This window comes from Gastrolobium bilobum, unplaced genomic scaffold (genome assembly GCF_033153095.1).
Source record: "Gastrolobium bilobum isolate Gb01-03AN ecotype WA unplaced genomic scaffold, APGP_CSIRO_Gbil_v1 utg10043, whole genome shotgun sequence".
In the NCBI taxonomy this organism is placed as follows: Eukaryota; Viridiplantae; Streptophyta; class Magnoliopsida; order Fabales; family Fabaceae; genus Gastrolobium; species Gastrolobium bilobum.
This window is the reverse complement of record NW_026897121.1, coordinates 164,957-180,433: the sequence shown is the minus strand read 5'-3', so window position 1 is coordinate 180,433 and position 15,477 is coordinate 164,957. Positions and strand designations below refer to the sequence as shown.

The window sequence follows — 15,477 nt, the reverse complement described above, 5'->3', positions numbered from 1 at the left end:
AGCACCCACTTTTAGTGTGGTAAGTTATAATTTAGCCAAAAAATTATAACTTGATTTAGGATCTTAAGCCTGAGGTTCGCATTTGCATTTTGCATCATCATAGCCATTTTGTAACCATTTTTAGGATCTTGGGCTGCTTTTTGATACTTGCTATTCGTGTTTTATTCTGAGAGTAAAAGCAAATAATGAATCGGAGATGATAATCTGAACCAGTTTGAGAGCAAGCAGTAACAGCTCATTCGATCCTATCTCAATCTCCAAGTGATCATAATATTAAGGAATTTTCGATGTACAGAGACAACATTAGCGCTAGTAAGGAACTTTAGATGTTCTTGTGATCCCAATAATTCCCTGAGCAACAACCCTTTGTCACTGCTACAAACACATTTGGACCAAGATTGAAGCTTACAACAATGCTTAACTATCAGGTAATGAAATATTAAATTCTAAGTCTTCAGGGTAACACTAAGGATGACTTACGTAAAGCCAGGAATTTCTCCTGGCATTGGAGCCAACTCATTCTTGCTAAACTTCTCCTCATCATAAAAAGTGGCACGCACCACTCTGCCCCCAAAGTACCGACCATCAAGGTCAATAAGCGCTTTAGTAGTTTCTTCGGATCTCTCAAACTGCACAAAGATTCTTACTGCTTCCTCAACGGGGAAATTTGGCTCTGTTATCTCAAATATCAGAACTCGAGTTACTGTCCCGTACTTGGCACATTCTGATCCTACCTCATCTTCCAGCTCGTCATCTACCTCACCAGGACCCACCTTCAACAAGAAAGCACAAACAGTGGTCATGTACAATCGGTTAAACTACAAAGACACCAATTCAATTTTAGGATGAGCTAATGTATCACCTATGAGCTTTTAGTGGCTTATTAGATTAAACAATAAGGCATTAAAGTATGTAGATATGCACACATGAGCACAAAATTAGGTTCATCTAGAGGACCAACTACAGTTTCGGGATCTAAGCACCAACCCTCTTAGATCTCTTCTTAACACTTGGACTTGTGATGGAAATCACAACTATTGCTTCAATTACAATTGAATGTAACAAGCTGCAAGCATTGACTAGAAGAAAAAAGGGTTAAGGATTGGAGAGCTCTTCGGCACAGATGATTGCATTACAAGTTTTTTGTTTTGGTCTGGGGTGGGTGGGGGGACTGTATTATTTATTTCCTTCTTAGGAAGAAAAGCTTATTCTCCTCCCTTTTTTCTAAGAAAATTTCTTCTGTTGATCAAAATGTCAAAACAAAAATATGTTCAAATAAACAATTCATCTGATTTGTCGCTTTGTGATCAAATTTCAGCACTTGTAAGTTTTAATGTGCAAAAGAGGAAACAGATGATGCACACCAATATGTTTTACCCCAGTGCCCAAACAGTTTACAACAGACACAAATATGAAGGGAGTCAGTAAATATTTTATTAACTATTTCAGTGCATGCACAAAGTGAAGAGTGACTTCAGCATTTATCAAGGTTATTACCATTAACTTTCCTAAAGAATGAAATGGAATTTTGGAACTACAAAAAGGCAACTGACAAAATTTCAATTACTTCAAAATATTATGACAGGAACCTCACCTCCAGATCACATCTCAGAAAAAATAAAAAAATAAAAATCATTCATTTAGCTTTAAAAATATATATCCTACATTAGCATTATGAAGCAAAGCAATACAAATCAGTTTGAAAGAAGCTAACATCCATGTGACAGATAATACACCTTATATAGGCAATTCAAAGGACTGTAAATCAACAAAGATCAGTTACCCAAACTTAAAACTGAAGTAATCCTAATCCAAAATAAGAAATAAAGCCATAATCTATCCAGGGATAAGATATGTCAAACCCTTATATAGGCAATTCAAAGGAATGTAATCTACAAAGACTAGTTAACCAAACTTTAACGCTGAAGTAATCCTAATCCAAAATAAAAAATAAAGCCATAATCTATCCAGGGATAAGATATGTCAAACCCAATCTACTAAACCCTGATTCCCTATTTACAATTACACCATATATTAATAATTTTAAACATCATCACCTCCTGCATTAACATCATAATACCCTAAGAGCATGATACTTAAGAAACAAGTTACTCATCCTTGGTGGTAGGAAAAAGGGATTAACCAAGATGCATCAAGCTAATTAATCAGCAAACTAACCAAGCTAAATATACCACAGTGATATTCCTGATGATCCCACAGATGAAAAGGCAATAAGAAACAGATCTCTACATCATTATCAACTTAAATGACAAAAGAAAGAAAGAATATGTACTGTGGAGCATGCTTGTCTGTTATAAAAATGAAAAATACTTGCTGACATGCTCTTCCTTATAAACTCAGCCATAAAATTATGAAGGTATTTGTGTATATAAATATTAGAGTAGTACAAATTCAAAAGTAACGTATTGGTTGTAGTAGGGTTACTTTTGTATTTGTACTACTCTAATAATAAACAGGGATAATTTTATCATTGGTGATAGTATCAGTATTCTCACTCTCTCCAATCAGTGGCCTAGTCTTTCTATATATTGAGATGCCATCCTCAATCACATAAGGAAGTTTATAAGGGAGAAAAAACAGAATGATATGCACCTTCCAAGCCTCCTCCAAACAAGACAAAACCAAGAGAAATGGACAGCAGAGGCAAAAGACTTATTCTCAGTGGAAATTAAATTTGAATATTGAAAGGAAAGACTAGATAATAATAATAGGGACTTACATTAGTTTCCACTGGTTGCATGAGACTAAGAGTTCACATGCACAATTTCTTGAGAACCAACTAACATGAGCTTCTTTTAGTGCTTAAAGAAAACATGACCACAGGGCTTAAAAACATGATATCAAAGGACTCGAGACTCCAAAGAGGTAAGATAGACATTATAATTTCATGTTCAAGAAGTGCAGACCATACTCTCATTCATGTAATTGCTTTGGCCACTATAGAAGCCCAATACACAACAGAGAAGCATAAGGACATAAAATTCTTAATTTGTTCTTTCTAATCTTCTTTCAATAATCAAACTTCAAATATAAATTTACTTATATCCTCAACAGTTGCTACTCCAACTTTCTCTTGGATACATTCATTCGTCATCTTATTTTTTCTTGTATGTGTATTCATCTACCTCAACATTCTCATCTCTGCTACAATTATTTTATACTCTGATTTGCTGTTCACTTCCCCACGTTCACTACCATATAGAGCAATGCTGATCTTAGAGCAATCAAGCTAAATTTTCCTTTGAGTTTGATAGTCACTTTATGATCCCAAAGTACACTACCCTTCTCCATTTCATCCACCCAATATGAACCCTACATGTGACATTCCCATCAATCTCCTATAACTTCACAGGATGGATCCAATCTACATAAACCGTGCAACTTGTTTATAGTGTCATCCCCTATTTTCAACTTCAGAGCGTTGTTAGCTTGCATCTTACTAAACTTTCGCTCCATATAATTTGTCTTATACATTCATAACTAAAAACCCTTGATTACAGAGCTTTACTCCAAAACTCAAGTTTAGAATTTACTAATATTTGTAAATTCTAATTCCACCTGGCTCATTTTTGCACTAAACCTCTTAGAGGTCCCTATGTCAATAAAATATGTAACAAGCTTGGAGCATACAATATATAAGCACCCAGTTGAGAGTGAATGTTAGGATATCTTAGATATCTTCAGCATATCATGTAAATATTGTAGAATCGATTAGGAATTATTGTAGAGTCAATTAGTCCTTTAATTGAGGAAAAGTTTTTCCCTTATCTGATTAAGCATTATATTATTTATAATTAGTGCCTAACACTAACATATATATAAAGCATATGTTGCATTTACATGTTAAACCTCATAGACATCACCAAATAACAAAGATACGATATTCAATATGAATCTTCAAAATCAAAATGAAGGTGTAGTCACTAACTATTACTAAGTAAAAATACTATGGGCTGATCATAGCTCATTGTGTTAAAAGATAAAACTACAGATTATTATAATCACATCCACTGGTCACCAATCAAAACATTGGAAGGCCTCATCGGATGCAAAATAACAAAAGAACAAATTAACTCGTGCTACTTTCGAACTGAAGCTCCACAGTATGCAGAACAATGACGTATATATATATATATATATATATATATATATATATATAACATGACAAGCAACAAAAATTAATGAAATTTTTAACTAGTTATTACAATACCAGTTAACTCAAACTCTTTAAGGCATCCTTCAAAACAATGCACACAAATACAAGTATTAAATATTGAATTTGGTATAAAAGAATGAGCTCACAAATTATCCATACATCCAATATAAAAATGACCATATGATTCATCAAGAAATTATAACATTATAAAGGAGCATAAGCACTCAAATGAAATCAGCAGAAATATAAATCAACAAGCACTTAATATGTCAAAAAACAAAGCATACCATATTCCTAAGCAAGAGGACCCTTGTAGGAATCCCATTGAAGTTCACACTCTTCACCACTTTCTTATCCTGTTTATTGTCACTAGCATTGACAATAACCCCAGCTCGTCTATCAGTTTTCTTGGCCATCAAAGGAGTGGTAATCCCTTGCTCCTGTTTCCCAAGTCCTTGCCCTTCCTTCCATCCCATCTTTGCCATCATCCTCTGAGCAGCAGTCATCTGCCCACCCGCACCAACCCCTAACCCACCCGTATCCGACTTCCCAATACTAAAACCATCCACATTACTCGGCGGAGACGGCGACCTCGGTGGCACCGCACCTGCACCCGCTCCCCCACCCCCGCCGCCACTCATTGCGGCCCGCCTCTTCCACGCTTCCTCACCGGAAATATTCAACCTCGAAGAAGAATCGCCACCGCCGCCACCACCCAAATCCTTCTCTCTCTTTTCTCTTTCCCTCTCCCTCTCCTCTTCCTCCTCCTCCTGCCGCCGCCTCTCGAGCTCCCTCATCATCTCCGCCTCCCTGGCCTTCCTCTTCCTCTCCCTCCGGTACTCCTCGTAGTCGTTCGGCCTAGCCGGGTCATATTCCTCCATCACCGTCGATTGGACTCCGACTAGAGCCGGTTGCATAACTTCATCCGGTACCGGCGCCACCGAAGCCACCGGCACCGGCGTTACTGATCCGGATCCAACTGTTTTCTGGACGGAAGAAGAATTGGAGATTTTAGGTTTGGACTGGGATCTCAAAACGGTATGAGGAGGCGCGAAAAGAGAGGCAGGTTTGCGGAGGGTGGCGGGGGCCATCTTGGTGCTGCTTGACCAGACATTGGTGGTTGGTTTGTCTTCTTCGGCGGAAGAGGGCGGAGGTAGGTCTCCGTATAAACCACCCAACATTTGGAATCAAACCCCAACACTTTGAACACTGTGAGTATATCACAACAACGAACAACGTAGAGAGCGAGAGAGATATCAAAGTTAAAAGATTACACAGTGTGTAATCTCTTCTATTCCATTAGGGCTTAGAGCACTTAGCAGAGAACACAAACAACTGAATCACCTTATAATTATAACAATTAGGGTTTTATAATTCATCCAAAAAAAAGAAAATTGAAATCTCAGGTTGTAAAGATAAAAAGCACGTGAGACCTATTTGTTAGAAAAAATTATAATTCTATGTAGGACCTATGTCAGCACGGAATATATGTAGGACCCATGTCAGCACGGAAATCGAAGAGTGTGTAGAAAAATTATAATTCTCATGTTAAATTCTCATTATAAAACCCTAAAAATTATTACTTTAGTACCTTTTTTTCTTACTACTCGTTATTATCAAATCTTAACCATTGATTTCAGCTAATCTAACGATTATAATTTATTAGGTCACATTTATTAATTAATTATTAATTTTTTTTTATAACAATTAATTATTAATTTTAATAAATTATAATCATCAGATTGACAGAAATTAACGGTTAAGATTTGATAGTAATAAGTACTACGAAAAAAAGATAGTAACTATAACTTCTCTTTAATTTTAAATATAAAAAAGAGAAAGGATATACTTACCATCAAAAAAAATTATCACATTTACAACCAACTTAATCACTATCGATTTGCGTCAATTTAACTGTTATAATTTATTGAAAATTATTAATAATTCTCAATAAATTATAACCGTTAGATTGACGGAAATCGACGGTGATTATGTTAGTTTTAAAAGTTGTAAAAAAAATTTGTGATAAGTATATCTTTCTCTTTTAAAAAATGCATAATTAATTTTAAAATACTTGTATTTAAAGTTAAAAATTACATATATTATTCTTTAAGTAATAATATAATAAAACTATTCTCGACAAAATAGATTTAAAATATAAGAATGGATTAACGACAAGATAATGTTATGTAAATCACATTAGAGTATAGGATTTATTAATAAGATTTTTCTAATATGTACATATAGGGAGATGAGGGATAATTTACGTTTAATTTTTTTTTATTCTATTTAGTAATATTGATTTTACTCATATTTAATAATTCACGTAAAGGATAAATCTTTTGTACTACTGTTGTATCTAAGTGGGTACAATATTTTTTCAATTTTGGAAAAAATTTCAATACTTTTCAAAAAAAAAATTCTCACCATATTGCACTTTTTTAAAAAAATTGGAAAAATATTGTACTCACTTAGTACAACAATGGTGTCAAAAATTTATCCGGTAGAATGAACAACTAATTAAAGAGGTAAGACTTGCCTACCAAAAAAAAAAACAGAGGTAAGAATTTTTAAATTCAGACCAATATAAATTGATTTCTAAAAGTGTGGTTGTGTATGTAATTAAATTTGATTTTAAAAGTGAAAAAAATACAACTTGTGTTTAATTGATGATTTCATACTAAATTTCACTACAACAGTACTTTAACATATAAGTTTCCAAACATAATTCACTTTGTCTCAAACTCATTTTTAATTAAAATTAATATTATAAACCTATTTGTTGCCTGCTTATTATGTTTGTGTTCAACAAAATCCATTAAAAAAGAGATTGGTTGGTTTTTACTTTAGGCATCTCCAAGGTAAGTTTATGCTTTTAAAGAGATCAACATAAAGCGATTTTAAAATCATTTGATTCGCTAAAAAAAAAAAAAGATAATATGACATGGAAAAAAATTATTACATTCACAAAGACTCTAAATTTTTGTTATTCACTAATCCAAATGATAAATTTTTTACCCATCACAGACCAATAACCTGTATTTTTATTTTCCCAGTTTTATTGTGAGCATATCAAACATTTGAATAAAAAGTCAAATGACAAAATAACCTTTGAACATAATAAAAGACCACAAGCTGAACAACATTTGAATATAAAAACAGATGGCTTTTATTAATCTCATGTCAAAGAAGATAAATTATCTCATGTCATAGAGATAAACTTATGAGCTCCACCACTTGAAAAATAAAAAGAAAAATAAAAAAGATGGCACAGTTATCAAAGGGTATGTAGGAGATAAATTTATCACACATAGCATAAGAACATGTAACATAAGAGTAATTTTTCCCAATACGCTAATTTTTAACTTTCACAAATTCTTATTTTGTAAGTTCAGTTTATAATTTATAATATAAGTCCAATTCTGCTCATTTGAATTTCAAAAGTTATTTTGACTTAAAAAAACAAAATCTATTACAAATTCCACGAGCTAACATATACAAGATACAACATTTCAATGTCATATTACTACCAATTTCAAACATAATTCCTACTTCGGACCTTACCTTCCATACCAACCTATAATGGTTCAACAAAACTACATTAAGTTATCAAACCACCATCGATGGTATTCCTGAAATCTACGTCTAAGATTTTCAACAATCCGAAGGCACAGAGCAGAGAATATACATAGAAATCAACTAAGCGCATTATCTGATGCCCCAAGCTCCAGACCTTGGACAAATGTGCGGAGACAGCCGTTAATGATACGAGGGGCTGCTCCATCACAAAACCGTTTAGCCAGATCCACTGCCTTCAAAACAAAGATATACATTATAAGTTTTTTTTTGTTGGTTTTTGTGTGAAAAATACAATTAACTGAAAATTGGGTGATACAAAGTAAAAGCATATTAGCTGAAAATAAAAACAAACTAAATGCATCCTAAACTTCTGTTTAAATTGGGTGACAATTTGGTCCCTACATAATCATTTCAACTTTCTCAAAAGGTACAACAGTCTTTGAGGGCAAAGATATTTGCATAAATTATATGAGGTTAAATATGTGCACAATCTTAATCATTCAAAAAAGTTGAAGTGTGATTAGGATATCATCCAATGGCTGACAGGAGAATATGTGAAAAGAACATGATGTGCAAGTATAATACTCATGTTAAATAAAATATGACATGATCACGTGGGAAAATCATAAACATACAAAGGTGGATAAATGATAATAGGGGAAGAGAGAAAAAAAATATTAAAATAAATAGTTACAAAATCATCATCATTGATTTATCTTTGTATAGTTGTGATTTCCCCACATAATCATGTCATGTTTTATTGGCGTGCAAAAATCCCATCCCTCAACAAATACTAGCCTGTTTGTTTAAATTCTCATCAACCACACAGTGCATTTAAAAGAATGAAGTCTATATTTGCTTTCAACGAACGCTCTTGGGAAATGATTGAAAGTGGGTTTGCGGTGGAAAGTCTAAAACAAATATAAGAAGCGTGCTTTATGGTTTATACTCTGTTTATTTTCATAAAAACCAGGATTTAAACATTTCCCCTAATTTCCGTGTTTTATAACACAATACATCTCGGTAGTGAAACGTACAACGCATATAGGAGACAAGTAATGAATTTGTCATATTTTAAAGTAAAATGGTAGTCCTCCCCCACCCCCCGGCCCGCCAAAAAAAAAAGGAACAAAGGTAAAAAAAGCAACCAAGAAAAAAACACTTCTCACTAAACCTGACTAGCGAGAGTGGAGTGAGACCCATCCTTATACATAACCTTATCCTTACATATTTACAAAGAGACTATTTCTCGGATTTGAAACCATGACTTTTTAATCACAAATGAACTTTACTACTACTACTCCAGGGTTGCCCTTTTTAAAAAATAAAAAATTACATAAAATTAAGACGTACCTCATTAATGACGATTTCATGTCTTGTTTCTAGCCCCGTCATTTCAGACATTGCCAAGTGAAGAATAGAAAGCTCTAAAATCTTCCCTGATGGTTCGTTCTGAAATGTACCAGTAGACAAGAAGCAAACTACTATGAGCATGAGCAAACAAAATGATATTTAAAAATTAGTATAATATTTATGCAAGGGGTGAAACAGAAATAGATAGTTAAAAGCCAGACTTAAAATCACCAAATCTGCTGCTGAACTGAAACCACAGAAACCGATAGAAATTAAAAGAAAAAGCTAAGTAGGAATTCTCCAAATGGGTATAATTAAGGGCCACGAAAATAATAGAGAAGATATGAGAGACTTGCTGGAGTGATTTGCACTCAACAGGCTGAATTAATATACATCAAAGAATAAATACATCTTTTATATATATATTGGTAGAGAATACATCCTATATTTACAAGAACAATAAATAGAAAAGAAAATATTTCCAATGATCATAAATTTCCAATGCTCCATCAACTCCTAATGTTTGTTATGTTGACTATTTAATGAAAGAAAGAAGCATAACAAGCAGCCATGCCTCTCTGAATTTGTAAATTTAGGTTGAACTATTTTTGCATGAGATATTTTCTTCTACCCATTGCCCTGCTCATATAGGCATTTTCTGCCTTTATATACACTTTGAAATGTTAAACTATTGCATTGTTCCCAAGGATGAGAAAGATAGCAAAGGATAAATTAGATTAAGCATAGACCTTATCTATTTGGCCATTTTCCCAGGGAGGTTCAACATGGTATATTAATGAATAAATTAATCAGGATAAGCAAAATTAATTAGATAGAAGAAACAACATATTTGCAAATATGCAAGGATAAGGCTGCATACAAGGATTTTCTTCACCCCACCTTCGCTAGTCAGGGTTTGATGGGTAGTGGTTTCTTTTTTTCTTTTTTTTAATTCCAACTATAAGAAATTATGTCCACAACTTGCATGAATTTGAAAGGGGGAGATGTTAAATTGAGCACAAAAGCTACGACATTTTTCGTACCTTCCAATTTGCTGGGACAATTTCGTTAATAACAACAACATGACTGTCCCATCTATCCCTGACTGCAACCAATAACTTCCTACTGAACCTGCAGATAAAGCATGGCGGTATATTATTATCTTCCCTCACAAACTTTTTCAAACACATAAGTGCACTCAATCTTCCAGTGTTGTGGGAAAGTAAAAAAGGAGGAAAGGGGCACGAAATGACAGGTTTAGTTACCAGTATAAGTTTGATGTATGCATTTACCTCAACATCAATTTGTTATATACCAGCTTTGGAGGAGCTGTAAGGACTTCTGCTTCTGCAATGCAGAACATAACACATTATAACAGTCTAGAGACGGAAGGAACAAAGGAAAGTTGAAAACTGAGCAGATAATAAATGCTTTACAACCAAGTTTAAGTTTACCCTGAGCATATAAATGACAACACACAGACTTCTGTCATATGAAAGAATGTGATACAATAAGGACGACTGTGCCAAATTTATGATTCCTAACATATAATACCATAATTGTAAAAACTTTCACCAACAAAGATGGTGCATGAATTAAAAGCTGTTTAAATAAATCTTTCTTAAATATGCAGGCTAAAACAAAAAAATTCAGTGCTTAAGTATCCATATTGTGACTTGCAAAGGGGTTTTATAATATAGTCGCAACATATAAACTATTGTCTAACATATCGTTGACACTTGACATAAAGAAGTACCATTCCAAGGCCAATATACAACATCAGATTGATAAACCTCCTATGTAAAACTTTATTCATTTCCATTCTCATGACTACTAAAGTGAAAGGTTTGATGTTCCTATGGCTTACTGAAGTTAACAGGCTACAACTTCTAAAGTGAAAAGCCAACGCAGTTTACTACTGATGCTTACTTTCGATCCTAGTAGCAAGAGAAACCACATATAAGAACGATTGACTATCATTTTCAAAGACTGAGTAAATTGCAATGTGACCAATTGATCGATCATATGTAAGGGTCACGAAAGTGCGCTGCGGAGATATCACATGTACAATTCTAAAAAGACCACTTGGTTTACAATGGTCATGTGGGAAAGATGAATCAACGGTTATAATTTAGTAACTACTTATTTTAATATTTTTTTCTCTCTCTTCTTTTATCACCATTATTGACCCATCATCTTTGTATGGTTATAATTGTCTACATCACCATGTCATGTCTTTTTCCACATGAGAGGATCCACTCCCAATCATAATAGGGATGTAATGTACACATACAATTTCAATGAAGCAGTAAGAAATCCAGTTCAGCTATTGTGATTTCTTGTTTCCCTTTTATTCAATAGGGCAAAGGTTCAACTTTCTAGCAAACTTCCTTCAAGCATCTTCAACAATTTATTTTAAATTGAAGAAAAAAAAAAAACTAAGGAATTTTCGATGTATTGTTACCAATGGCAGATTCCTTTTCAATGTTGCGCAGAAGTTCATTTGCTTCTTCATCCGATTCAACCTTCATAGGTGGCCCCCCAAAACTCATAGGATTATATTCCATCAATTTTTTCTTGTCAAATCCATAACCTGCTCCTGAAACAACAAATAAAACGCATTCAACACAATGCAACACAATACAAAAGCCTTAACCACAGAATTCAACATTTAAAGCAAATGGAAACCGTTACCTAGCCGTGCATTCATCCGTTTCTCAAATAACCGAACCGGGTCCAACCCCTCTAAGCACGCTGCATAAAGTATTGACCTGCATAAACGGTTCTTATACAGTAAATTTAACTTCCCAAATAAAGCACGCGAGAATGGAACTATTCGAATGAAGAATTTACAGAGCAAGTTCTCTGGCGGCTCTAGGACTGCAAAACTTCCCGGTCTTATCGATTTTGGGGAAAAACGCTAATGATTTGTCGGTTTTTTCTAAAACCGAGGCTTTGTCGGGTACCACTGTGGAACTGCTACTAGAGTTTCGAGGGGAAAACAGTGATGAACTCTTGTTTACGAATTTGGGTAGAAATTTAGGGAAGTAAGTATGGTTTATTATTGAAGATGGAAAAGAAAAGCGTTGGATGATAACTAAGTTAGGTTTAGTAAGAGATGCACAAGGTGAACGGGAACACAGATGCAGGGAAGCTCCCTCCATTGCCGCAGTAGATAACAGTCGCAAATATGAAATATCTGTACATTGGTCTTCTTTGCTAAATATATATACAGTGGAAATATTTTTGTCATTTCGTCGGAAATAACTCTCTTATGTCATACAATTATTGAATTTTGTGCGAGCTTTTCTATTTCTTTTTCCTTTTTGTTTTAAAGTTTAGATTCAATATATTTATCTCATACACATAAGAGAACAATTTCAAGCAACATGAGATTAGTAACTCTATATATATAAAAATAAAAAACAAATAAAAATAGTTCACTCGCCTAATTGAACAATTAGGGGTGAGAGTATATCATCGTTTCCAATAAAAGGGTTTAAAATTTAATCCCCAACGGATTAGTGCAAGTGTGTCCGAGCAAAAAATTTAATATGCTTCGACCTACTATTTATTCAGTGGTCCTGTTTTTATAACTAAAAAATTTCCTTCTATTTCTATCGTTTTTTTTTCTCTCGACCCCTTCTTTTTTCCTTCCAATACCACCTTTTTCATAAATGAAAAATGGTAAACCGGTGGCGGCGAACTATGTAGCACCGATACGACACGACACTCCGACACGTTAATCCTAAAAAATTATGAATTTCGACACGTTGGGACACGTTTTAATATTAAATTATTTTTAATTTATATAATGTATATTTCATTTAATATTTAATAATTTAATAAAAAATGAAACTAAATTAATAATACTCATTAAAACGTTATAAAGATGGAAGCTTTAACAAGAAAATAAGAACTGGGATGAGACAGAGATATAATATCAGATAGAGAGATCAAATCATATTAGTGAGAGAGATCAGAGACAAGGAGATACAACAAGAGCGTGATAGGAATTGACAACAATAATGCTGAGATGATCTCTTATCTACTTAAGGAGAAAAAAGACAAAAAAAATAAAATTGATATGATCACTTGGAAGCTTTATTAATATATTTTAATTTTTTTTTTTTAAAAAAAAAATTAAAAAAAAAATACAAAAATGCCATTTGACCGTGTCCGACACGGTCAAATTCGCGTTTCGGAATGGTCAACGTGTCGAAAAAAGTTGACCGCGTGTCCGATACCGTGTCGGAGCGTGTCGCCGTGTCGGACACGACTCTCCCTGTTTTTACAAGTGTCCGTGCTTCCTTGGCTGCGAATTGTAATGAACAGGAGGTGGTGGTTAACTGTAATAGACAGGGGTTGTGGTGGTAGGGAGCTATATTGGAGATAACTTGCTTTGGAGAGAATAAGAGAAAAGAAAAAAAAAGGTCAAAAGGTATTTAACGACGTCATTATTTTTTAATCAGAGTGAATTGTGACTCATCAACTTAACGGTACACGTCAGAAACGTTAACAACGTTCGAGCCCCATTAACAGAAGGACTAACGTGTGCCTAATTTGAAAAAACTACGACCACGAATAGCCTTTTTTTTTTTTTTTTTTTTGCAAGGGACTAAGGGCCTGTTTGGATGAGCTTTTAAAAAAATGATTTTTTATGCATTATTTTTTTTTATAATAACTTTTTTTAAAAGGTGAAGTTATTTTACGTTTGGATGTATAATGGAAAAATCACTTTTACATAAAAAAGTTGTTTGGATGTTAAAATAAAAAAAAGCACTTTTTATATATAAAATTACAATAAAGGAGAGATAAAATAAGTATGATAGGATAAGGTTAAAATGATATTTTAAAAATATATATTATCTTTTTTTCAAAAAAAAAAATTATATTATCTTTTAATTTCTTCTTTTTTAAAAGCAACAACTATTGGCTATAAAAAAATAGCATTTTAACTTTTATTTTAAATTTTTCTTTTTAAAAAAGTTGTTATCCAAACATCTAAAAATTCTCAAAAGGACTTTTATTTAAAAAAACAACTTTTTTATGAATAAAAGCTCATCCAAACTGACACTAAAGCGGACATTGTGAAATTTGTTGAGGACCAAAAAGGGTATTTACTCTAAAATAAAATATATATCGTATTACTTTTTTTATTTATTGAAATAATTTAAAACAAGTATTCAAAATTAGAAGTTCAAATTTATTATTGGGAGTTTATCAAAACAAAGAGATAGAAATAATTTATTATTCGGAGTTCAAATTCAGTTAACCTCCAATAAAGCCAAGGAGTTAACTAACTTAACTAATTCTTAAACTAAAAAAGTATTTATAATAAAATGGAAAAAAATAAATGTTTTTATATTAGTAATTTGTAAAAATAAGGAATATAAAAATACATGTTGTCGATAAATTGTCATAACTTAACCCTTTAGAAGAAGTAAACAACTCAGCTAATTCTTTAAAAAAATAAAATTACTTTGGACTTATCATTCATAGACACATATTAATTCTTTTACCATCTGTTATGGATATGAATATCATATCCCAACTACTCACCTAAGAATCTACTAAGAGATAGATTCATGAATATCTCAACAACATTAAACAGTCAAAAGGCACAAGATAAGGGTCACATCCCAACAGAAAGGGAGCTGAACCCTAATGCAATCTGGGGAGCTCAAAAGGCCCAAGCCTAGGAAGGTAATCCTTATAAATAAGAGCCTAAGGACCCCAGGTACACACTTTGAACCTATTTACGAATACTGCCCACACTGTGCACACACCCACCCCTTGGCTATAAGTCTATTGCTTGTGCGCAGTGATTGGGATCTCGGCGATAAGCGTAGTATACATCTGATTATACACTATCTCTGAGCGCATACCTCACAGTTTAGCAATACGGTCTGTCCAGGACCTAACATTGGCATTGTCTATGGGGACGATAAATTTCGATTCCCATTCCACGATGACGAACACTCGTTGGACGTCCAGCACTGCCCAAATGTCGCCACACCAATCTCCGCCTCAGCCTTATAGTATGCCGCAACACCAATCTCAGCCTCAGCCTTATGGTATACTGTCACACCAACCCGTATTGGAACAGCTCCAATCGGCTACGACCCCTGTGCTAGTAGAGGTCCTGGTCAGCGAGGTCGGCACTCAAGGACTGCCCTCCAGAACCCAGCCCAACACGACAGCGGCCTCAGTTCGCCCACCTCCACACAATGAGCCACTGCGAGACGTGACCACGCTGGCCATGAACGCAATCCTTCAAAGGTTACAGGAAATGGAGAACAGATTCCTGACTCAACAAAGGTTGGATGCCTAGAGGATGCAGGCATTTGAAGCCGAGCTACAAAACT

At 33.9% G+C, this 15,477-nt stretch overlaps 2 protein-coding genes across 2 annotated transcripts; both read right to left on the bottom strand.

Moving 5' to 3' along the window:
* Positions 1-247: 247 nt before the first annotated feature.
* Positions 248-5,477, bottom strand: LOC133304356 (DNA-damage-repair/toleration protein DRT111, chloroplastic). The gene is made up of 2 exons (XM_061504383.1): positions 4,465-5,477; positions 248-773 (listed from the first exon to the last, which is right to left on the bottom strand). Exons 1-2 carry the CDS (start codon positions 5,356-5,358, stop codon positions 477-479), a joined length of 1,191 nt encoding a protein of 396 aa, XP_061360367.1. The 5' UTR covers positions 5,359-5,477; the 3' UTR covers positions 248-476.
* A 2,097-nt stretch (positions 5,478-7,574) lies between these two features.
* Positions 7,575-12,287, bottom strand: LOC133304359 (uncharacterized). Its single transcript, XM_061504387.1, is given in 8 exon segments — positions 7,575-7,989; positions 9,110-9,208; positions 10,153-10,240; positions 10,402-10,456; positions 11,574-11,708; positions 11,804-11,836; positions 11,839-11,852; positions 11,963-12,287. Coding segments are annotated over 8 exon segments (852 nt in total). The 5' UTR covers positions 12,274-12,287; the 3' UTR covers positions 7,575-7,872.
* Between the last annotated feature and the right edge of the window lie 3,190 nt (positions 12,288-15,477).

What these genes read in the sequence shown, in the direction of transcription:
- LOC133304356 (XM_061504383.1), bottom strand. Translation starts at nt 5,358, where the DNA reads ATGTTGGGTGGTTTATACGGAGACCTACCTCCGCCCTCTTCCGCCGAA. An exon ending in TCCTCTTGCTTAGGAATATG is followed by an intron (nt 774 to 4,464) that starts GTATGCTTTGTT and finishes TTCTTGTTGAAG; the next exon opens with GTGGGTCCTGGTGAGGTAGA.